This window comes from Quercus lobata, chromosome 12 (assembly GCF_001633185.2).
Source record: "Quercus lobata isolate SW786 chromosome 12, ValleyOak3.0 Primary Assembly, whole genome shotgun sequence".
Taxonomy (NCBI): Eukaryota; Viridiplantae; Streptophyta; class Magnoliopsida; order Fagales; family Fagaceae; genus Quercus; species Quercus lobata.
Genome location: NC_044915.1, coordinates 35,304,036 through 35,330,452, shown reverse-complemented (window position 1 = coordinate 35,330,452; position 26,417 = coordinate 35,304,036). Strand labels below are relative to the sequence as shown.

The following is a 26,417-nucleotide window of genomic DNA, read 5'->3' as shown; positions in this document are numbered from 1 at the left end:
CAGGACACTATTTCTTACATCAAGCTAGCGGTTTAAGAGAGAGAGAGAGTCTTATCATAATCATTCATACCCACGGCCATAGGCAAAAACAAGAAATTTATTGGATTAATCTGTAATCTCGTTTAACCAAAGAAAATGAACAAACAGCTCTCCTTCGTTAGAAAAACAAGACAGCAGTGACCCCTTTTACAAAGCCAAGATGCCATGGTTGAAGCCAGTCTCACATCTAAGTCTCGTTTGATATGTAGAATATGTTAATGGTACAAAGTAACTGTACAGCGGCCACTGACAATGTTTCTATTGTTCGATACAAAAATAAATATAAAATATAGGGAACTCAAAATCTGACTGACAAAAAAATAGTCTAACATGTAAAAAATAGCTAATGAGGATCCTATTGCCCTGTTACAAACCCTAAAATGTCAAATTGCGACCAATTAACGAGCAATATAAACACAGTAAGGTTGCATTTAAACGAAAGCTATAATCAATCTTGAGCGCCATTTCTTTGATGATTGCTATTGTGTAGGAATATATACACCGACTTTACAGAGCAGGCACAGTAGGTGATACCCTCTAATTCCCTCGTATACAACCAGAAGCAGGAATTGAACTTCCATTCCACCCCCTCCCCAAGAGAGACAAAGCATTAATACAAAGACATTCATGCCCTTCTAATGCATGCAAATGGAATAACCCTCACCCACTGTACAATTACTCTCACAATGAATATACAACAATTTTGTCAAAATTTCCCTGCCCAATCCAGTATGACTCCCATTTATGAGGACACTGGCCATAACCCAGAACCCCAGCTCGGTGTTCGTTCTGCCCTTCTCTCTTTCATAATCAGATAAATGTCGCAGCCTCAGGGCAGAATATATTTGTCCTCGAAAGGTGGTAGCCTTAGTAGGCAAAATCATAACCCAAATGAAGATGCCTCCACTTACTCATGACGTTCCAATGGTTCACCAGAAGAAGAGGCATCCTGGTTTATCTGCTCCCCACTGTGAAGGATATCAGCAGGAACATATTGATATCCTTTAGGTAGCCGCATATTCTTCATAGACGCTTGATCTGATGTCATTATAATCTCTTTCTCAAACGTCTCAGCATGCTGTAAATATAAAATTACAGCAGGAGCATTAGTCCAGAACCAGTAGAAAAAAGAGAGTGAAACAATACGGTATACCATACCAAAATAAACAATACCTTTCTATATTTCGACCTCCATCCACCCTCATCAGAAAGATTACGAGATGCAACAGAAGAAGGCTTCTGAGGAATCTGCTTCCCAGAACATTGAGACCTCTCCGTGAGCTTTCGGGTAAAAAAAACATGGGATGTGGAACAGTCATCATCTGTCTTTTGGTCAGTGTCCATGGAAACAGGAACTTTAATCCGACGCTTAACAGAAGCCGTGCTATCCACAGTTATGTCATCTGATCTTTGGATTGCATCACTGCATGATTTATAATCATCAGTGTGCCCTTTAAGGGAGGTTGTAGCTGATTCAGAACTAACATCAGGAAGGAAGAAGGGATTATGAGCTAGCAGAGTACGAGCAATCTCATCTCTTTTGAAAGAGAGTATGTCATGAGAGCATAAAACCAACTCCCGCTGCAATGATTCAGAAAAGGAAAAGGCGAAAAAATAAATCAAACAAGTTCCACCCATGTATAAAGATAGAAATTGCTGTTAAGAAATGGTTACATGGAATGGAGTGTCTAAAAGAGAGAGAATCAACAGAAAAAACAGTACAAAAAAAGTGCAGTGAGCAGCCATAAATTAACATCTACATCTACAAGGTGAATCTGTAAAAGCAACAGCCACCCAAGAAAGGAGTATTATTATTTTAAATTTACTTTTGGCAGGGGGATGAAGGGTTTAAAAATAAAATAAAAAGGTAACATACAACAACTTAGCATCAGGGGATCCAACAGATGGCATCCTCACAAGATAAGGGATGAAAATCAAAGCCAGCAGAGATTAGTTATAGAAGGGAAAATTATGAAAAGCCTTCACAAGGAGTTGAACTTATGCTTTAATCTTTTAGTCTCAAAACCAATGATTCAATCCAGTCAAAGTTGTCAGATGAGCGATAAACAGAAACTGTGATTCCAAAGGGAAAAGACCCAAATGTCATACATTTAAAAAAAAAAAACCAAAAAAGCCTCTCTTTCAATTCCCCTCCCTCTTCTTTTTAACCCTCTCCCTCATATTTAGTAAGCTTGTAGATGATATTGCAAAATGTTTCGCAGTCATCTCCACAAGCACTGGCCAGGCATGGATAACTACTAGCATAGGATGTTATCTAGCCGGCCTGTGCTGTTATGAATCCTATTTCTCTTTTCTTCAAAAATCTAAATCATATAATCCAGGAACTTTCATTCATGGTGCACATCCACTGTAACAGAAGTCTACCTAGCATTGTTCAACCAATCTATACTAGTTGAAAGTAGGTTTACTAGACCAATTGGCGAGTAACAAGAGTCAAAAGCAATTTGGGAGGTAAGCACCATCTTCTAAATGAAATTCATTTTTATATTGTCTAGGGCAATTTGGATTTATTCTTCTACATCATTGGTTAATTAGTTGCATAAATTAAGTCAATGAGCTCTAACTTCAAATGGTACCTCCTTCCCTTATAAGAGCAAAGAGGAGGGTGAGGTTGTGTTTAAGATCCGCTTGGTGCATTTGTTACCAATGAGATAAAAAATTAAAAATTAAAAAAAGGAGAGAGAGAGGCATAAATTATTGGCAAGTTAACAGGTACTTAATGGAAGAAGCTAAGTGTAGAGAAACACATAAATTGAAAGAGAAAACTAATGAATAGTCAAGCTTCAAGGATCAGTGTAGATTTCACAGGGAAGGGATTGTAATTTTCCCAATTTTTTTTCCAGTCTTGTGTAAACTGGAATTCATGACTCATGCCTTTGAAGTGCCCACTAAAGGAGGCATGGAAAAGATTTCTTTCTTTTCCAGTCCTTCCCTATAACATCCTTGAAATAAAATAACTTCAGCGGATTGTAAAAAAGCAGTTCTGCAATGACTAACAGTTTACTGAAAAGAACATTCCAACCCATCAAGCTGGGTAGGCCAGTAATGGTCATAGGCCTCAACAATGACCTTAAATCTTGTCTTGTCAACCTTAAACCAGCCCAAGCATCCCCAGAAGACATGGAAAAAATGAGTCAGATTCCTCAGATGATATCAATACAATAGATAAATGTGGTTTCAAAATTCAGAACCACAGCAACGAGGTTTCATATCGACACATTTAAAAGTAGGCCAACATGGCAGCAGATATCTCGGCTAACTTAGACAATATCAGAAGATAATAGGAATCTTTAGAGACAACTCTAGAAAACAATCATAGTTACAAATACAATATCAGTTGCAAACCACATTGTTTAATTTACAATTACTTACCTTCTTTTTTTCACGTCTGATTATTCTCTCGCAAATAAGGCGTAACCTCTCTAGTTCAACCTGAACAAAACATACAAGGATTCAATCACTAGATTACAGCAGTCTAAAAGTAGCAAAACCAAGTTTAAAAACATAGGTATCGGTCAAATATCAATCATTAACAGAGCCTAAAAAATTAAAACCTGCCCTCTCCCCACAAAAAAAAAAAAAAAATGAGGAGAGGACTTAATGTAAATGATTTGTGACAGGAACATATGACAAGGTAAGTTTTGATGTAGAGAACACAAAATGTAAGATAAGCTCATAGTATAAGTTCATACACCTGGACCACTAGCCAAGATGGGGAACTTGAGGATTCTAATCACAGACTTACCATGGCACGCTTAGAAAGAGCATGGACTGTGAGAGTCTTCATTAGAAGCTATGACAACAATTGACAATGAACAGGTATCAAGCTATAATTGAAGGGAACTAGAAAAAAAATATACCATGAAAGAGGGTAGCAGCACTAATCCTCATGTAGAAAGGTATAGTATATAATGTTATTCAGTAGATAACCAGTAGAAAGATTGCCACTCAAATTCGCTCATAGGATCAGAACACTATTGAACTATCTGCCATTTAGATAAGATCTTTAGTGTGTTGACAAGCTAATGAAATGGAGGATATCTTAAGCTATAAGGATTGCTCATTTAGCAAAGGATTTTTAGCTGCAATAGTTGCCAACATAACTCCTCTATTTTCTTTACAACTCCAGTATATTTGTTCCTTTTTTTCCTCTTTTTTTTTTCCTAGTGAGTAATCAAATTTATAGAAAATATTCAACACAGTCGTTACCCTAGTACATGGAAATTCCACGAGGAACATTAAAAAAAAAAACAAAGCAGAAAAATGGAAAATCAAGTCCCAAATTACACAGATACACACACACAAAGGGAGAAGCCACTAGTTGTCTTCATTTAACCTCATATTAGCCTCAAAAACAACATCAACAACTTTAAAAACAGTCCTTCGGTGCCTTTATTTTCACAATTCTTTTCCAAATTCATGCACCATATATGGGACAGCATTCAAAATCAACTTACTCTGTTATCACCCTACATATACCAAAATAAAGAAAACACACATCTCAAACGCAAATAGCACCAACCAGTATAATTTTCTCACATTTTCTAAGCAAAGGTTCTAACAACAAGAAAAACTAATACCAAGCCTCCCTTCAACTTCTTAAACCCCTCATAAAATCCATCCCATCCCAATGGTGGATTTACTAGCTAGTTGGCAAGCCTATTCCGGGTGACAATGTAATAGTGAGATTTGGAAGGCGATTCCTCATCATTTGATGTGTAGTATTTGGAGGGAAAGAAATGCCAAAAACTTTAAAGGGTGTAAGTGGTCAAAATCAGATTTACAATTGCATTTTATGTGGACTTTTTGAGTGGTTATCAGACTCGGGGACTTTTTCTTTCTCAAACTTATCGGAGTTTCTTGATCATTGTACATCTAGTTTACTTTACATCTAGTATACCTCCATTGTACTTGATGTTCATTATTTTTTTTATCAAAACAATGTCATTTTGCTCTCATAATTCAGATTCATGTGCCATTTAATAGAAGAAGGTTAATGAGAATCAACAAAAGGGTTACGTAGATGATGATCTGCAAGTTCAAATTATAACAAACCCAAATTTTGAGAAACCAAAATTTTAGCCTAATTTAAAAATAAATCTTGGCTTCTAATAAGCGTTGTAAATTAATTGATATAGTCTACAACAATTGCTTCTATCTACTGCATATAAGTAAATATGAGTTCCAATGCAACCTCCCCACATTAAAAATTGTGCTGAAAGCTAACTCAACTACCATACTGAAAATCAAATTCCAAACAGTTATGCATCCCAATCACTCCTAATACTCTTCCACAAGCTAACCACATACACCCTTCTGTAACTTCAGCAAAAACACTATTCACCCTCACCACTGTCCTCCAAAACCCATCTCCTGATAAAGCTCGATTAAAAATGAGAAAATCATACACCCTGACTGATCAGGAGAGCGGATTTCCCAAATGAGACTTAAATTCATCACCTAAGTTTCCCCTAAAACAGATTCAACCACAGTTTCTTTGACCTATATTTTCTGTATTAAAAGGCATGAAAAAATCAACAAGAAATATGCATGCAGACTACAGTACTTTCTTTTCTTTTCTTTTTTTAAATGGCTCACAAAGCATCAAATTAAAGCAAACAACAGTGTGTATAGGGAGCACCTCTAGGAAAAAAGCAACTTAGGAAATCCAAAATATCAAGAAGACTATCAATAAAATAGGCTAGCCAACAACCACCAAATGAAAGGCACGAAGAAAAAATTCCTTAAAAGCACAGGAAGAACACACAACAGGGAAATTATGGTAACTTAGTATAACACAAAACCCCAAAACTATTGGAAAGGATGGAGTGGGGGTTGGGGTGGGGAGATGGAGCTGATGTCTTTGACACAAAAAGGTATAGGAATGAGGACTTGGAGTTGATTCATATTGCCACCAGAAACCAGAGAAAAAAAAAAGGACCCAATGAAAGGACTACAAATGTGACAGATATAAATCAAATCAAGTATCTTCCCTTCATTTTACAGAAATAGCTCCAACAAAGTAATTTCAAGATTCCAATACATTTCAACTTCTATTATCTGACAAAGTTATCAACATGAATGACATCTATCCAAATGGATCCTAAATCTGAATATTAAATAGAGATAAGTATACGAGCATTAACAATAAACCTTACCCTAATTTGCTTGAATTTCTTGAATTCCTCGATTCCATGCTCATGGGTTTCAGCCTGCACAGATTTAATCAGTTAAGGAATTGTAAATCCTTAAATCCCCAAACAAACACCGAATAAAATATTATACCTTTGCCCTTTGTTCCAAGCTATGCTTTTCACAATAAGCCTTGTGCTGCAACTTGCCACCATAATTCTTTATATTCATGTAGAAGCCAGAACTTCTGGCACATGTTGGATGAAAAGTGATCTGGCAGTGGCCAAAGTTACACTGCAAATAAAGAGATTACAGTTGTTCAAACATGAATAAACTTAATTGCAAAGAACCCCTTGCAGTCCAAAATAGAAATGACAAAATGGAGAAATTTTAAGGTGGCCCTAACCTTTATGCATACACCATGTTTACGACGGCAGATATAGCAAGCATGAGCCTCCTTCAAAACAGTCTCCTGCATTCCATTGCATGAAATTGTAGATGTTACATAATATCATTGCAGGGTTACTCTTAAACTTGCAAAAATGTTCAGCACAAAGCACAAGTTCCATGCCTCATGCCAGATTCAATCCATATAAAAATATAGTCAAACTATAAATTATTTAAAATTGAGATTCCCTCACAACTTAACAAATAGACATACCATTCCTTCAATAGGATTTACTTGTCCCCTCCTGAATGTTGATTCAAAGACCCACTATAAAATGATAAAATTTAAAAAAAAAAAATTAAAAAATTATAGTTAAGAATTTTGGTCAAAATAAGAAATAAAAATAAGTAAACAACAAGAGAAAAAATTTCACCTCAGCACAGAAAGCATGGACCCATTCACCATTTGACGACTTCCTGAAGGCACCCGCAGTGCCACCACATAAACCACATTCTGCAACAAAATAAGGCTTCTCCCAAAAATTATGAGGTGTAGCTCCAGAGCTTCTAGATGACAAATCCTCACATAATTCACAGCACCATGGACCTGTAGATTCTTTAACACTACGATAGCAATCCAAATGAACTGCAACCTGTTAGAAAAATAATTCTTTAAAACTCAAGCAGAGAGAATATAAAGTCTTCAAATAATAATTTGTGGCTAAGACTAGACAACCTTGCAACTCAAACAGACTAAAATTGGGTTTAATATTGTCTCAGACCGTCGGCAAATATCACACGATCTAGGATTTTCCTTAGAAAGATCTGATACCGAATGAACAAAATCAGACTGCCTTTCTGATGAAACCCTTGGGGCAACCCTTGGAAGTGTCTCTGTTACCCGTGGCATCAACTGGGAGCTGATGCCAGACCTCCCATTAGACGTAATCAAATTTGTCAAACTCTGGGAAAGAGATGGGATAAAAAAGTGTAAATTATAAAAGATATCAAAAGGCAACAAATATTAGTGGTTGCTTAGATAATGGGTAAAAGAAATTTCAGAAAACAATAAATTAATAACCTCCTGTTGAGCTGAATCATCAAAGGCATCTTTCCTAAATGATGAAATTCTGGAGGATGCTGCGGCAGCAGCTGTCGCAGCAGCCAGCACAGCCTGTGCTTCCTTATGCTTTCTCTCTTTCCTACCCTGCTTCTTTGCCTCTCTAAGCTCACAGAGATATTGGTTAACAAGCACAGAATCCCATCTCTGCCAACGTGCCGCATCAATCTCCCGTGGTAAACTCTGAGCAACATTACAAATTAAATTATCTGCAAAGACCAGCCATACACAATGTGTCATACATCAGAAATATAACAATTACCTGTGCCCCTTGTGACAGGAACCAAAAAAAGAGGTAGAAGAATTTATGAATGACAGAAAGTCCAAAATATTCTGAAAAACTAAAGAGAACAAAGAAGAGACCAGCAAACTGCTTTCTTGCAGCTGCATTGCTGAGTAACCTATGCTGGAAATAAACAATTTCTCCTTCCACTTCATCTTCTGGAGACAAGTCTAAAACACCCATTTCCCTAGCCTTAGCCAATTGTTCTAAATTCAGTCCATCAGAGTTACAAATCTTGTTATTGCACTTTGAAAGTTGATTTTGGTGATTACAGCAAACACTGGCAGTGGAAGATGCCTCCAACCGAGAGATTTCTCTCCCCCTTGGACCTGCCAAGGGAAACATTTCTTAGAACCATCCAAAATACATGAAGAGAACAGAAAAGAAATTACCATTAAATTCATATACTGGATGCTTCAAAAGCATCACCCATTCCATCTGCAACAATTTCTTGCAAATACAAGGGTGGATGTAAAAACTAGATACTGCTTCTGTTTTCCTACATTTCACGAATGAGAACAAAATCATAAAAGTTCTTTTGAAATCACATCATCTTAGCAATACAGAGAAAAAGGAGTAGCTTGCCAGAGCTTCAAAAAATGACCACATAACAAATGCCAAGAGATCCTTAAAACAAAAATAAAAATAAAAGATCCATTGTAAAGCTTACATGACACCAGAGACTACTGAATTTACAGTGGAGCAAACTGGATTTCCCTGGTCTCCATTCACTGATGCTTTCTGCTCACAAAGGGCAACATCCTCCAAATGAACCCTTCCAGGAAAGCTGTAATTTGAGGGTCTATCAGAATTGCCTGTCCAAAAAATGCAATTTGTATCAAAGGACTCACCAAGAAATACATACTAAATATCAGAATCGCCCAAGGTAAATCCATTTCCTACAATCTACTTTTTCTTCTCTTTGATTTGTTTGTAATTGTTTCAAGTACAATTTGTTCACCATTGTGAACACGATGTACATTTATTCAATAAAAGTTTCTATTACCTATTAAAAAACTAAAACCAAGAAATAGAATGGATATCTAAGAAGGAAGAGGAAAAAAGAAGAAAGGGAAAACATAAGTACAAAAAATCAAAAATTGAGGAAATATAAAAATGCTTTAATGAAACCATCCAGCCAAAGAGTGATCCCAGAACATAAGCTTCAACTTGGTCACAGGAAGTTCAAAGCCCTAGAACGTGGAATAGTGTGTTCTAATTCAAACTTCACTAGTGCCCACTAAATCACTCTTTGTAGCACACCAGCATCTACTTTATCAAAACTGTAAAATGAGATTCTCAAAATATTCACTCAATTCTACCAGATCACACCCTTTTTATTTTGATAAGTAAGAAAATTTTATTAATTAAAAAGATGACATCATGCTCAAGATCATGAGCACTGTGTAACCTAAAAGAATTACAAAAAAGAAATGATCCTGTGAATTCTATAATTGTGCTACAATTTGTAAGACCCCATCATCGAGACCAATCAAATAAAGTGTGCATCAACAATGCTTTCACCAATATGCTGCTAATTTGCAACTGGTAATTGTTAGATTGGTTTAGTTGTTTTTTTTTTGATTGGTCTCGAGCATTAGGATTCTCTCGTACCAGTTCCCTTCCTGATTCTATGGAGTTGTTGACTCTTTGGACATAAGCTTAGCTCTTTTGTATTCTTTAGACTCCTGTGTCCATTATACATAGTCGTCTTTTTGCAATAAAAGTAATCTTACTTGTCAAAAAATAAAATAAATTCATGGAGGTCCCAACTGTAAGATTCTACTAATAAACAAAAAATAAAAAATCATATTTCGTTTCCGTAAATCTCTCTCTCTCAACACTTCCTCATTTTGCTTTGGGAGAAAATGCAACTATATTTATTTTCACTATTTATTTCAAATACAAAAAAATTTACTTCAAATTTTTTTTTCAACAACTTCAAAGAGTGAAGCACTAACACACATATGACCTAAGAAGCTGGGAAAGCTACATCCATGTAATAATAAGGTTAAATTACAGATTACAGCCTCTAACTTCAACCTTTTTTTCAATTTAGTCCTTTAAGTTTCTTTTTTTTTTTCTTTTTTTCATTTCAGTTTTTGACTTCCATTTTGTTTCTAATGAAGTCCTGTCATCCTGTTTGCAATGCTAAGTCTACCAAAATGGTGTCATTTTAGAAAGTGAAAAATACTAAAACTAACAGCGAGATTGGACGGAACTAGATAGGACTAAATTGAAAATAGATTAGAGTGAAGGATTGAGATGAAAAAAAATTGAAGCTTCAAAGACTGAATTGAAAACAAGTCCAAGTTAGAGCCTGTATTTTTTTTTTTTTTTTTTTTGGGACAAGTATATATACTTTAGCCTAATTATAATCATCATTTCAGCATCTATAGATACCGTGCATGATATGTGCAAACAAGAATAACTTCACAACTGCATGATCAATAAAGTAACACATATTTACACTACTAAAATAAATAAATAAAAACTATAAAACACAGCAAGAAATAATAAAATTTACTAAAGTAATTATCATGAGGTAGATTTTTTTTTTATAGCATCACAAATCGTGCAATTAAATTTTCTTCACAGGTCAACAACAATATTGCCAGTCTAATCACTTCCAAACAAATTCTCAAATGGAAAATCTGTGCCCTTAATATAACAACAGGAGCTTTTCCTATGTCCTCTAGTTAATAACTATCATGCCAATATTTCAAAACTATTATTTTGCAGCATCCCTCAATGAGGACTTCTACGTCAATATCAGACCTCCCCATTCTAATGTAACCCATACTAGTTTTTAAAAAAAGAAAATAGATCTTATGTCAATCGTAAAAAATTGCATCAAATTTTGACAAGAATCACAAGATATGCTAGAATCTTACTAAAATGCATTCACTAATAAAATTTTCTAAAATATAACTAAAATATAAACCAAAAAAAACAAAAACAAAAAAACCAGGGAAATATTTACAAAACGCTTTTTATTCCCACTGCCATCAATTTGCTAAACTGCATTTTCATAATAAAAATAAAACCAAAATGTCATCCTGCAACGAACATATAAACGGCTGAGCAGATACCTGAATTGCTTGCAAAACAAAAAAGAAACATAAACCTGGAAAATGTTATATGTTTCAAATGACAATTAGAAAGAAAAAAAAAACAACAACAGTGTGTCAACCTATCAAAACTAACAAGGCCTCTCATCTGTAAAATAGTATATTGACTAATAATCATGACCTCATAATAGACTTAAAACCACTTCAAGAGTGATAATAAAGAAAACTATGAACTTGAAACTCTTCTTCAATAAAAGGATAAATCAACATTACATTTTGCAGATAACTGATTTGTTTTCTATTGCTAAGAAAGGTAAAAGGACACTCAAGAACAGATATTAATAGAAATAAAATAAAATAAAAAGAGAACAGTAGCCATAATCAAGAAGCACACAAACTACTATCATCTTCAAAAAAATAGAAGTGAAGAATTAAAAGCCTGAAACCACACGTAAAAGCAACCACAAACATGAACAGCTTTTTTTATAAGTACAAATAAGAACAGCTATTTGACTGACAAAAAGGAATATAGATCACAGAGATGAGTGCATACCTTCAGATTTAGGTGAATGCCTCAGCAAAGAATCTACAATCCCATCAGCCTCAGTGGAGTTCTGCAGCCCCAAAATAATTCAATTGAAGTATAAAGCTAAATGTATAAGCTCTAGGACCAAAGTGCATAAATGCAACTCCAAAAAACTTCAGCAAATAATAAAAATTTAACAAAGCATATATGGAGGACAGGAAGTTTGTTAACAATCAACAGCCTATTTATGCCACTGTCAGAAGGGTAACTACAGGTTTTGCTTCGCACATTCCTATTTTCACCTTCTTCAATTGACCTCTCTCATTCCTACAAACACCAAACCATCTACCTCACTAGATCACTCTCACAGGACAGTAGGACACAAAGATATAAAGAACACAAAGCACAGCCCACAGGTCAACAATGGCAGAAACCAGATCATCCACCCTTCAGACATCGGGCTACACATCCTAAAGGAATTCAGCAACCCAGATGGCCACTTTAGGATTCCTTCCATTAAATTTTGAGGTGTAAAAAATGAATTAGTTGTGATCACTTGTGATAGTTCTAGCATTTTCTCTTCAAGAAGAAGTAAATTTTATATGCGCCAATGGCCTTTATGTCAAATGACACATCTTGGTGTTTCCAATGGAGACGTACAAGGTTTGAATCTCCCTCTCACTTGAAATTAGGGGTGTCAATTCGGGTTAATGTGTCGGATTCATGTCGTGTAGAGGTAGGAGTATTTGACTAAATGGCTCAACCCTAACCCGACCCATTCAATAATCGTGTCATGATCCTTCAACCCTAACTCGACCTGTTAATAAAGCGGGTTGACCTGACCCAACCCATTTGACACGCTTAATAAACGAGTCGTGTCGAGTTGATACAAATGTAACACAACCCATTTCAACCTGTATAATATTAAATATAACATCCATTTAAAAATAATTTTTTTTACATCTCAAAAAGCAGTGCATACACTTCAAGTCTTCAACCCACATTCAAAATAGTATAGTTCAACAAAAATATAACATTCATCTAAAAATAAATTCTTTACACTCCAAAAAAGGTGCATACACTTCAATCCAAATTCAAAATAACAAAGTTTAACAAAAATAAAATAACATAGTTCAACAAAAATATAATATCCTTAGAACTCGCCAAATGCTAAGTATCAATATTGAAAGAATTTGAGCAAACAGTAGACTAATCCTAACTATGACCACGATTATCGTCCATAGATTCTTTGTTGATGTCCAAATTCATAAAATCTTCCACAAGCTCATGCAATTTCATTTGTGCAAGTTTTATGCCCAAAAAAAAAAAATTATATATATATATTAGTAGTTCTAGGGTCTATAAAGTTTCAATTTCCAATTATATTCTTTGTAAATTTTTGTAATTACTCATTTTTCTTTTTAAATTTAAAATATATGTTGGATATAAAATGTATTTGACAAATCTAAAATAAAATAATTATTTATTTGTTATACGAGTTAAACAAGTTGTATTAAGTGGGTCATTTCGGGTTGACACAAATAAATTGACATGTCAAACGTGTCTATTACAGGTTACGCGGGTTGACCCGTTTATGACACGTTTCTTATCATGTCGCTTTCAGATCAACCCGTTTATAACCCAAACCCATTAAGGCCCAACCCTAACCCGAAAAAACCCGTGTCTGGTTCGTGTCATGTTCACGGGTTGGGTCGAACATTGACACCCCTACTTGAAATGTATCCAAAAAAGTTTTTTGATAGGCAAAATATTTTTTTCATAGATAGATGTACTTTTCAAGAGTCCTAGTTTTTTAGAGTTTTCCCATTCACTTTGTACACTGCCTGTGTGCTTGGATTTTGTATTCTGTCATTTTTTTCAATGAAGTTAATTACTTATCAAAATAATAATAATATCTTTAAAAAATACAGAAAATCATAGAAATCAAAGTGAGTCATGGAACTCAAAAATGGAATTACAATGTGCAAAACTGCATGCGTGAAACCAACCAAACAAGAAATGAATTAACAAGGATTTCAGCCAATCAAGAGGTCTCTCAATATCCTTAAAAGTATGGCTATTCCGCTCCCTCTACACTATCCACATCAAACATAACAGAGTAAGATTCCAAACATCCAAATAGTGCTTCCCAAACCGATTCCTCCATCCAAATACTAGGTCTGCAATTGTCGATGGCACCGCCCACTAAGCCCCAAACGACTTAAAAATACTTACCATACATATCTTAGATGCAGTCATAATACCAAAAACATAACTTAAGAGTAATGACCATCCTAACAATCAATACACAATTACACATGCCAACTTGAAATGAATTGAAGGGTTTCTATTTTTATAAAAAAGTGATTTTATTTTGAACGAACTACCTCGTGCATAATAAAGAAGAGAGGGGTTTCTTCATTCTTTTTTGGGGGGAGTGGAGAGAAGAAAAAACCATTTCTCATACCAAGGCAAAGACCAGACATGTGATTATCCGCCTTTATCAAACCTCAAAACAATCAGGTAGAAGACGAATAACCAGCAAAATATAAATCTGCATCAGGTTCTGTCAATTATGGAATCCTACAATAGTTACCATTGAGATGACCATATAAAGCTGACTTTTCAGAAACACCATCAATTATATATGGGCCCCAGTACAGAAAATCTTCCACACAATCATAAACAGGTGACGCAGGCAGGGACAAGCTTGTTTTATTTATATTTTTTTTATTTGATTTTAGGAGATAGGGGCATTTACAAGATTATCAGCATTCTGGGTATGGGCTGTAGCTAGGTCCATTCGGCTATATTATAAGTTGCTTATGTTATTGGGCTTTTCATTTGTTGGTATTAATAGTTCTGTAATTTGGCTAACTAGTCAAAGTTCATGTTATCCGAATCATATAAGGATTAAGTTAGTTGCATATATCCTTTGATTTCTACTCAAAGAAGAGTTTTTATCGAAATCTCAGTAGCTATGAAGCTTTCTTTATCTTTGAGAATTGTAATGCAACCCTAATTCAAGGTGTGAAGCCAAGGAAATCGTTGGTACAATGCATAGGAATTCTAGGTGTGATATCTAGCAACTTTCTCATCACTCCTCAAACCCTGAATCATCCTTCTTCCTTCCTCCACCAAGTTCCATCTTTTTAAAATCAAACCTATCTTCCAAGTTTAAGACCAAAGACCTCATTATTTTCTCTAAAACTCCCCCCCCCCCAAAGTTCCATCTTTTGGAATCAGAGTTCTTTGTCCTACTTCAATGGGTGGTTGTGATCATAGGAGTTTAGATGGCACCCCCCATGGTGCTGCAGGATCACACCATACATTCAATCATATATGGTTTGACCAGAAACACATGTTACACTGAAGTACATGAAAGGACCCAGATCTCACAAAAAATATCACTTCCAAACAACTTTCAGGACTTCAAGAATTGGCCAAGTGAGGAAAATGGCGAATGATTTCTACTCAAACTAGTAAGGGTGGAAGAATTTTGGAGGGTGGCAGGGAAGATTTCATGGGAAGGTACCTGACCATAAAGAGCTTGAAGAAACCAACTTTCCAAACGCAAAACAAATTCTATACCTACAATAATCATAATAAAATGACATCAAAACTAAAACGTTGTTATTGAAAAAGGATTTTACTAGGCTGAAAACAAAACTACAGGAACTTTTTATGCGACACAAAAACTGAACAGAAAATTTAAAACAACCTAGGAGTCAACACCAAGCGGGATAGAAAACCTAGGAGTCAGCACACGACCATTGGAAAAATTCGAAGAAAATTTTTCTTAAACTAGTAACAACTCCCAAACAAGTATAACACTGTGCTTATATAGACTATGATTTTAACCCTAAGAACCATAGAACAGGAAACTTGAGGAGAATCAAAACCAAAACAAAAAAACATTGCTAACATTCTCCCCTCATATCTCTCTAATGTTGCTCATTTACAACAAAATTTATATTCTAACAGGAAAGCACAATAAGTGATAGAATAGAACCTTAACCCACACCCCCCCCCCCCTTATAAAAAAGGAAACACAGTAGTTTGGTGAGAAGAAATCAATGTCAAGTAGGAAAATTTCAAGCAGTACCAAAACACAGGTACCAAGAACCCATAAAACAAATAATGGGAATCACATAAAAGGTATTAGCATGCTTGCGAAACCCATGTTGAACTTCTATCAGAGGACAAACTAAAACATATATATTAGTTTTCTAATCCAAAAGCACTAATTCGTTGCTTGCCTATCCAATAAACAGAACATGAACCCTTCTGTAAAAAATATAAAATTCACAAATTGACTACTACAAAAAGCTGCAAGCTATAAAATTATTACCTTTTCGGTAGCATTTGGGATTGATATATTACTTGATTTTTCTGTTTCTTCACTGCCAAATTGATCTACTTTATTCTTAGCGATCATTATCCCATTGTCACTAAAGAATTCCTCTGGAGAACATATTACTTTGCTATCCTTCAAAATCCTAACGTTGCTTTTGGTTCTTCTCCGTGGGGGCACTGACTTAACAGCAACAGAATCTGGATTATTAGAATCTGATACTGCTAAAGCATCAGACCCATCAGTTGTTCCACCTTGACCCTTGCATAAAATTTCTGAATTTGCTTTAACTTTCAGATTTTTCTCTAAAGTACTTATATAAGTATGATTTCTAAGCCATTTCAATATTTTGCAACGCAATTCCGGGACCATGCCATCATCCTGCAGGAAGAAAGTGAAGACATTACATACAAGGCAAAAGAGCGACAACTACGTGCTCTTACTACTTACAGAAACTAATTATTAAACATAAAGTTTATGTATTACAGCAAGTGTGGCAGTTAATGAATCAGGTGATATGCCAATGTCCAATGCTACATCTTTCACACTGGTTTTTCCTCGATCAATCAACTGCAAAAATAGAGGACACCAAACTAAAAACAAGCTGGAGCTAAAATAAAAGGTTTTGAGTATATTAACAGCCCCAAGCACATGCACACACACACACACAAGTACCTTCTTCAAAATCAGTGCAACATTAAGGGAGTCAGATTGGTTAACATCCTCAGTACTCCTCTGTAGTGTTCCCACATTATTGAGTTGCTGTGCATCACCACAATCTGACATAATCCCAGTATTTAATCCGGAAGAAGGAAACCCTCTCTCTTGTAATCCACTATCGCCCGATTTATTAGAAGCAGCATCAGGAGTTCCTATATGGACAGCAATGTTCTCTCCATTTTGACAGTCAATCTTAGATTTGTGCAGTTTGTTCAAAGAGACTGCCACCGGAAGATGGTTAGCAACATTGGAGTCACCACCAACAGCCAAAGTCGGATCATCTACACGTGAGGTGCTGCTACTACTTTGTACATCTGAATGCTTTGGGCAAAAAGCTCGTAACTCCACCTGTAGAAGTATCAAAAACATGCAGGCTTCATAGTCAAAAAATCCTCCTCATATCATAAAACCAACTCTTAAAGACGAGTTGGAGAGCAAGAAAACTAAAAAAAACATCCCCTTAACTATATTTGTAGAGCCGCAGTAGTAGTACTTATGTCAGAAGTAGTACTGATAACAACTATAAGAAGAAATTCTGATCCTAGGGTGCAAATAGAGATGGCTTACATTATCACATCCATATTTTCCCCAGACCTCCATTCTCAATCTTGCCTCCCTTGCACATAAAGGATGGAACGAAGTTCTGCAAGTTCCTGAACATAAACCACAACCAAAAAAAGAAACACGTTAACAGAGGGAGAATAAGAATAAAGAGTATAAACACATCTAAAAAGAATGCATTTTAAGCCGACTGATTATCCAGCACTAAATAAATATTAAATGATGTAAGGCAATAAAAGAGGTAACTGTACAGAAAGATGCAGCAATTAACTCAAAGTATGTGTCATCAATTAAAGAATTCATTGAAGCAAACTTAAAAGCTTGCAAAGTACGTACAGAAAAGAAGTTGAAAAATCATTGAAATAGATAAGACAACCATTTAAAGGACCATAAAAGAGTAGAAAAAGAAGTCTATAAAAAACCTTTTTGGGTAAGTAATAAGCCTATTAAAAAAAAGTTAAGAAAACAGGCTTGCACAAAAGAATACTATTCCACAACCTCAACAATTACATAAACCCTAAATCCCAAAAGATCATTATGTTAAGATCACTAATAAGCCAGGTATCCTTCAATATGCATTCACTGAGAGTTCTGGCCTAGTTAATGTTAACATTCTTTTTATTAAAAAAAAAAAAAAAGTAATAATGCTTCATTGAATAAAATTGAAAACATACAAGGAACCAAAGCACACAGGCAGTGTACTAAGGAACCAACAAAACATCAAAACCATGGTGTATGGAAAGTACAACTATCAAGCAAATCAGCCAAAGAATTAAAAGTAAAAACACCCTAAGCATTTGTCCACTCTAGCATAGTTTGGAGGAAAGATAACTTTAAATCAGGATTCGATCTCTCACTTCATTCAAAGATACTTAATGTTAACATTAAACAATCTTTAGCTTGCTTCTTTGCCAAGGGACACAGACAAATATACTATCTTGCTGACCTATGGTATGAATGAATGGAAACCACTTTAGTACAGTGAAAATTCACAACAATGGCATTCTTACAAATGAGGCAACTGAAAGCTCATCTTTCTATGCGGAGAGAACAAGCATTAGACATTCACTAAGGTAAAAAGAGCTTGGGGTTTGAAGCGGATATTCTTATGAGGCCAAACTTGGAGTGCTGCTCCTTAATGCAATTTGAGAGTTTAATGGATACAACAGAACAACCTAATATTCAGAGTTCTATGTCTTTAAAATCTTTGTATACCTAGATGGTTGTGTTACAAAAAATCTAGCTTTTGTCATTTTTCGATTTTCTAGATCTCCTTAAGACTTCAACATACGCAGGCTCAATTCATACCCCACTTCCCACTCCATACATGCCAAAAAATTTAAAACATAGGCCATGAAAAGGGCTAGAAGTGAGTAGTGGTTGATTAATCAAGTTAAAGGGGCTGTGAGATTTCAATTAACTATCAGGAATTCCAAAGTCAGTTTTAAATGAGAATCTATGCTCCTTTTGGAGGTTTCCTGATTCAGCTCATGAAGATGCTTAGTTATCTCTTGTTGTTAGGTTTTTCATAATCTTTTTTGTTTGGTGTAGCGTGTTCTAGTTTAGGGTAGTGTAGAGTTTAACTAATTGCAGCTTCGCTGGTTTACATCCTGCCTTAGAGATGTCCTTGGTTTGGGGAAAAAATCTTGTATTCATCAAAAAGAAAAAGAGCAGAGATTTAAACACACCATATTATACACGTACATGTTGCTAGAAAACATTTTTATTAGCAATTACACACACACCCAATGGTCTTGAATCCACGACCTTGCCTTAACCACTACCTTGTTTTTTCAAGGAGGGAGGTGCTAGAGCTCATTGACAAGAACAAAATGAATCCCGCCTCATCTGTTGGTCTGAAATTTCCTTCCAAATCTGCCAGTGATGCTAGGCCTTGTGGCCGTCCCCGCCTAATCACTTGAGATGTTGGGGAAGCTGGCAGCTATGCCCTAACTCACTCCTTTGAGTAATTTTTTTCATTTTTCAAAGAAAGCCTAGCGTTCTTCAGCCTTGCATAACGTAAGGAAGACAAGTGATAGAGTTTACCTCCAAACCAGTTTGGAGAAAAATTCCTCCAATCCACAGTTGTAATTCTTTTTCTTTTTTTTATCCTTAATCCACTAAGATGTTATTCAAACATGCTATTCAAACAATCAACCACATGTAGATTTAGTCACTTGTCCTATTTAATGAGTCACATAACTTGTTTATATAATTTAATGAGCTATGTGATTTAATACGCGTGGATAATTTTATAAATCACCACATTATGGGTTGGAGGAGATTCCTGGAAACTCTGTCTTTTTATAAATTTCAAGAAACTCTTCATACAAATTGTATTTCTTCACGAGTGATTCAATATAAAACCTAAGTATGTGAACTATCTTCTCTGCTAAATAATATTAAATTTGCTCAGCCCAAAAAAATAAATAAATAATTCAAAAGATAAAATGGTTGTGATCATAGACTTGAATCTCCAAAGTAAGCAAGTAAAATATTGAAGCCCTTCACAACTACTAAGATCATCCTTTCCTATTTTCCTACTCCACTTAGCGACCTCGACTTTAGTTAAAAGACTGAAAAACGTTCTCCCCACTTTTCTGATGGTTTTTGGTTGGGCCCAGGTGGTCCTTTTCCATCCTACAATTTTTCAACTTCCATCTTTCATCCTCCTCCATTTTAATTCAACCAAACAGACCATAAATGAACACAAGGTGACAGACATGGCAACTAACAAAAAAATTTAAACATGAGAACATGTATAGGAGTCTTTGAAAATTTATACTACTAAGCATAAATATATATATATATATATATATTTCTCTTTGTTTAAGAGTTCACTTGCTACAATGTTTTCTTGCATGCTATAAAGAACATTGTCACTAAACTAAGAAATAGTAACTATACATATTTTTCTAAAATGGGCCAATGCATTCTTGTTCAAATGGCACCTCCTCCCTTGTAAGAGCAGAATAAAGGGTGAAGTCACGGGTACTAAAAGACCCAGTTGTGCGTGTGTGTGACTTACCAATCAAAATTTAAGTTTTTAACTAAATGTATAACAAATTATAATTCTAAACAAAGCACTCAAAATGCATATTTGATAGAATCAGGCTTTATGTACTCAAGTGCTAAACCACCAAATTTTTAAAAATAGGATAAGTGTCCAACAAAGCATAGCAAATGACAAGTGCTTCAATTTCCTATTTGCATGCCATTAGCAACACTTAAATGTAACAATAAATTAGAAAGAGTTAAAAAAGTAATTGGCAAGCAATTTTCTTAATTAGATACAAAAAGAATTTCATTAGAAGAGAAAAAATGCTTGCCCTTTAATACCGTTTTCACTTACTAGGTTCATAAAGTTCCAAAATTTTTGAAAGAAGGCAAATAGCATATACATACATACATATACATATACATATATATAATAAATCCATCCGCAACAGATGCAATTAGTGCAATAAGCCAACTAAACATGTAAACCAACCCTTCATAATTGGCATGTGTATATTTAAAGTTATGACAAACAAGTAGAATGGAAGGAACGAACTTGATGTAACACAACCCAATGAGCTCCAACAAGAGAGAGAGAGAGAGGTTAGAAGAAGAAGTTTGGGAAAGGAGGCCACAGATCACTTGATGAAATAAGCCACCACACAAGCAAACATTTGAGCCTCCAAATTTTAGAAACAGTAGAACAATGCATATGAAAAAGTAAGGTGGAGAGGATTAGAGGAAAGAATCGCTGAATTTTTAAAAAGTATAAAACAAGCTAGGAGCAGGGGCAGCAACTAAAATATAAGCTACTGCCAAGTTCAGTTTAGGATTAGTCAATATCTTTTTTCATAGTTCATTCTTTCCAGGGTTTTAGGTTTTATGATTCTTAAAAATACAAAGCAATAGGAAGAGTAGTACTAGGATGGGGGACCTTGTAGGGAGTCCTTGTGTTGCACCCCTTTAATTTAACTTATCCCAAAAAAATAAAAACAGCAAAAGGTAGTTTTGAATTATACATTATTTTCAAGTATTAATTGAGGTTTTCTTTTGCTTTCTTGTTCCATTGAGAACTCTAAATTTGTTGATTAAGCACCCAAGATGGATTCTCCTTTGTTTCCCTCTTTAAGGAACATAGAACTCAATGAGAAATCAATGTATGTTGATGTCTTCCTTTGCTTATCTAGAAGGTTAGAATAACCGTTGCTACTTAAAATTAATAATTAGATATAGGGGAGTTGTCAATGCAAGATAGAAAAATGAACGAACAAGAATCTCTACCCAACTCCCAAGTAACAAAACCTCAGGCATCCAACGATAAATAATGTACTATATAGCCAGACTAGCCTTAAAGACTTGAGAAACAGGGTCAATGATTTCATTCTTCCAATCAACTTGTACATCAGTTACACAAATCATGTAGACAAAAGGAAATGTAACCATCATTTTCCTGCTCAGGGATAGACATATATCAAAAAGAATTCTAAGATCCAGAAAAACTTTAAACAAATAAATAAATAACATGTAACTTGAATGAACTGAAATTTGACCCAACACGGAAGTCAAATGGATGCACAACTAGGCCTCATATTCCAGTTTCTAAAATGTTCCGCTGGTGTACCAACCAAAAATGAAATGAAGAATGTTATAAAGGAAGCAACAGAACATACCATGACTGCACCGAACACAAGCGCCACACTTCACCTTGCATACGTTACACACCAATTTTCTCCGGGTTTCCTTTATTCCTCCCACATTCATGATCGGTTCCATCTTTTTCAAGTCCTCTATATAAACCTCGGGCATCCAATGACAACAAAACAAGTGAGCAAACTCCAAAGCTCCATCATTTTCATTAGTCTTATGAATAGGTTTTAAAGCACCACCCTGCTTCGGGCAAAGCATACAAGGCTTCACTGAATCATTGCTATCACTCATCTGCTTGCACCATGCACACAACCAAGACTCGTCCACATCCTCCTGTACACCATAGCACTTCTGATGAACTGCAACCTTACACAAACTGCAAACAATCAATTGGTTGGACTCCTTGCCCGTGTCACCCATACAGCAAAAATGGCACAAAGATGAATTCCCTTCACAAGGACAAGCAATTAAAACTTTCTCCAACCCTGCATCACTACCCAGAAGCCTTCGCTTCTTCGAAGGACGCTCCGAAGTTAAAGAAATCTTATTCCTAGTTCCTAAAAGCCACTCTAACCCACCAGGGGAAGCAGAAACAGAACAACTCTTTTCATCCTGAGGCAAAACATCAGCTCCTACAGTGTCAATTTCCATAGCCTGCTCAGCCTCACTCTTTACCTCCTCTTTAACAACCCCATTTACATTCCCATCCTCATTCCCATTCTCATTGCCATTCCCATTCCCATTCTCGTTCTCATTCTCATTCTCATCCCCATTTCCATCTCCATCTCCATTTTCATTTCCATCTCCATCCCCATCTCCATTCCCATTCCCATTCCCACCCTGCTCATTCACACTCTCATTTCCAAAACTACCTACACTCGCCCTCGGGTCATTTTCCAAAAACGGAATAAGAAAACACTTCCGAGTCACTAAAGAACTAAGAGGAGAAGATACCTCATACAAGGCTTCAATATCAGGCAATGTGAGGTCTCTAAAGTACTCCTCAGTCTCAACCCAAATGTTGGAACCTCGAGCTGGCCGAGCAGACTTCTTATCCGCACCCGAATGTGACTTCTTGTGCCGCCTTCGACTATCCGAACTCCTCCACAAGAAACTAGCCAACCCACTAGGCAAAGTGAGCAAACTCAAAGCCGAATTCTCCTCGGGAACAGCGTCGAAAGGCGAGCGCTCGCTGAGCGCTTTCCTAGCCTGCGAGTACAAATCAATATCTGGTGAAGTCCGCTGCTTTTCTTCAATTTCCGGTTGGGTCGCCGGATTTTTGGCCGGAACCCTAGAAACAGGGCAAGGCCTCTCCTCAGTGCCACAACCTCCGTCCGCACCCCTACCCATCATCTTCCTCTGCCGGTGACATCGGTCTCCGGTCATCAGCAACAACAACACCACCCACCACCGCATTCCATCCCCGGAGCCCCCAAAACTCTTAACCCTAATCCCAATCCCAATCCTTATCCTAAATCTGGCTCTCCTTCGAGACCTTCCTTACGCCGAAAATGAAACCCTAACCCTAATCTCACTGTGGCTAACGTCTTTCACATGCGGAGTGAGAAGAGAAAGAGAGGATAAAGTCGCGGCTAGGGTTAGGGTTTTCAGTTATTCTGGTTCGTATTTTGCTTCGGATCCGATTTTAAAAAAACGATTTTGTTTTTTCGTACTTCGATTTCGCTTTCGAGGTGAAGAGAGAGAGAGAGAGAGGGAAAAATATATTTTAGAGAGAGAAAGAGATTCGATTAGTGAGAGCGGTCCGTTTTGGGAGATATTTTTATAGGTGGGGTTTTCTTGTGTGTTGTCACGCCATAGATTTGCGTTCGTGTGTCAAAGAACTATTACCACGTGGCATTATGTTATTGGCTTGGTGAAGTGATGCACTGATGCTTGCTCTTTTTAATTTTAATTTTTTGGGGAAGCGTGGAGGTCGTTTAAGTGATTGTGATCGTGACTGTGATGCAAACTCACTCGTCGTGTCAATATTTTTAGCATTTTTTTAGGTGAGTGCTTAGCATCACTTTCTCTTTTTTACCGACGAATTTGTGTTCCCCTTTTATTTTGTTTTTTCTTCTTTTTCTTTTTTTTTTTTTTCCATTTGGGTGTACAAAAATTCACTCCGACCGCATGAGCACATCTAAACCGACCAAAATCAATCATTAAATGTTGTCACTACACTGCCAGCCAGGGCGGAGGTGCAAAAATCATGGTGCAATTTGCCATTCTATTTGCGAAAAAGCACACCATATCGCATCTAATACTATATAATTATATTTTATGTATTTAGTGTGTATTTTGATATCGTTTATTTTGTTGAAAATTGAAAATAAAAAAAATAATTAAAAAACTACTATAAATGCATGAATTACTGTTCATTTGTCTAAATGCACTGTTCATGCAAGAGGCGTTGAGCAAAAAAAAAAAAAAACGTAAAAATGCAAACGCAACAAACATGAGACATATCTAAACAAAGCTTTAATATATACAATTCAGTAATTAAACAAAATAAAAATTATTAAACCTTTTCAGCTATCACAACTAAGAACATGTTGGGCTACTCTAAATTAGCCCCAAAAAAGAGGCATTTGGCTTGACAACAAAAGTAAATATTCAAACTCAGCTTCAACTTAAATCAATCTTACATACAATGTTCAAACTTGAACTTTGCTTAATTCATTAGTTAAGTTAAACTCAAACTCAATATCAAGTTCTTAAACTCGAGATTCAATACAACAAACATTATCAAGCTCAAACTAAGCCTATCATTGAGCTCGTTTTGTTTTGGACAAGTAGTTCCAACCCTTAATTAATTATCGGCTTGGATATGGGTTTATTTGTCTAGCACATTTCAAGCTCCTCACAAAGCCCACAACAAGTCTAGGCCGAACTTGTATTTTTATTAATCTTTGTTGCTTACAAGTTTGGGCTTGACTCATTTATTAAACAAACCGAAAACTACGGCTTGGGATTGACTTGTTTATAATAAAATATAAAATAAAAAATTAATGAGTTCTGTATCAAGTCAAGCCAGGTTGTTTATGAACGGGCTTCATTCATTTACAATCTCGTGTATACACGCGCAAGAGAGATAGAGACTTTTAATGTCCACCTTCTATTTCTCCCAAGCATGCACTTCACATTAGTTATAAAAAATAAATAAACAACTAATAAATGGAGACAAATGAGTATAACTAAATTTTAAAAGTAATAAAAAATGAGGCCACACATCATTTATCTAAAAACTCGCCCATTACCTCCATTTTGTGACTATAATTGTTTACAGTTATAGGCTGTTTTTTTTTCCCCCCTGCATTAATTAATTATCTCTTACTTTTGAGCACTTGTCATATTCTTCAAAGGTTTTTTCATTAATTTCCAAATTTCACAGCACTTCTATATATATATATATATATATATAATTAGAATATGTATTTGCTAATGTCTTTTTTTATGCTTAAAAAAACACCCTATTACTTTTCTTTTGAGAAGAAAAAACACCTTATTACTTAGTTGGAAATACTTATTGAACACAAATTAAGCACATTAAGGAAAAATTGAGAAATTTAAAATTGCCCATTATATTATACTCCCACCAACAACACCACACACACTAGCAAAAAGGTCATTTTCGCAAAATATATAAAAATAATTGTAGTTGCACGATTTTCCTGGCCCAAATTCGATTGATCAGGTCCTGGCCCAAAGCGCAACCCACAATGAATATTTGTAGAGGATGGGTCAAAGAACTTGGTCTCAGTGAGTCTATTCGGTCTGATGCATGGGCAGCATTGTTGCAGAAAATAAAAACACCAGAATGGATCTCTCACGTATAAGTTTATTTCTTTAGTTCCTCATACAGAATTTTTCGTCCCCCTCTCTAAGGGACTCCACTACATTATATAGTTCCCTTCTCTCATCTCAACCCTACACTTGTTGACTATCTAAGCACCTACTTGAGTGGCTGTCCCATCAGACGCCTTCATCTCTCCCCATGTGAGTTGCAGAGGCCAAGGCGGTACTGTTCAGGGGTCATTTCCTCATTGATGCGGCCAAGAGGGTGGTTGGGGCGCAATTAATGTGGTGGTAGCTCTCCATGGGATATTTTGGATTTTATTCATTTTATATGTTGGGAGGATGAACTGAAGTGGCTGGGGAGAGTTCCTCGTCTGGGCTTCGTGATGTCCGAGGAGGATTTACTCCTTGGACAGGATTCCTTGCGTTTATCGGGATTGAGTAATGCTTCATACGTGGTTTCTCTTCGGGCAGGACGCTCCTCGGACGGGCCTGAATTTGGAATAGCCCATTATTTCTGGGCCGGGCCCCACATTAGCCCCTCAAAACTCCGGTTTCTATCTCCCTCAGAGGAGGAAAAAACGGGGTTTTGATATTTGGGAAAGGGTGAAAATAAGGAGAGCGTATGGCGCGCGTGCGAACCGTTACTTTTTGACGCGCTACAATTTACGAGGCGCGGCCATTAACTTCTGGAGGCGTTATGTTCCCTCATCCAACGGTGTGGCGTGGATCGAACAGCCATCGTTTTTTCTCGTATTTTTAGG

General features: G+C 36.0%; 1 protein-coding gene across 2 annotated transcripts; it reads right to left on the bottom strand.

Moving 5' to 3' along the window:
- Positions 1-199: 199 nt before the first annotated feature.
- LOC115971551 lies at positions 200-23,596 on the bottom strand. 2 transcript variants are annotated; one of them, XM_031091540.1, is made up of 19 exons: positions 21,882-23,596; positions 17,221-17,306; positions 16,609-17,001; positions 16,420-16,503; positions 15,931-16,314; positions 11,607-11,667; positions 8,653-8,797; positions 8,375-8,481; positions 8,063-8,311; positions 7,661-7,908; positions 7,316-7,543; positions 7,014-7,232; positions 6,854-6,907; positions 6,599-6,664; positions 6,346-6,486; positions 6,219-6,272; positions 3,433-3,492; positions 1,213-1,620; positions 200-1,117 (listed from the first exon to the last, which is right to left on the bottom strand). In XM_031091540.1, exons 1-19 carry the CDS (start codon positions 23,272-23,274, stop codon positions 947-949), a joined length of 4,551 nt encoding a protein of 1,516 aa, XP_030947400.1. In that variant the 5' UTR covers positions 23,275-23,596; the 3' UTR covers positions 200-946. The 2 variants fall into 2 exon arrangements, with proteins under 2 accessions (XP_030947400.1, XP_030947401.1); XM_031091541.1 differs by lacking the exon at positions 16,420-16,503.
- Positions 23,597-26,417: the final 2,821 nt, after the last annotated feature.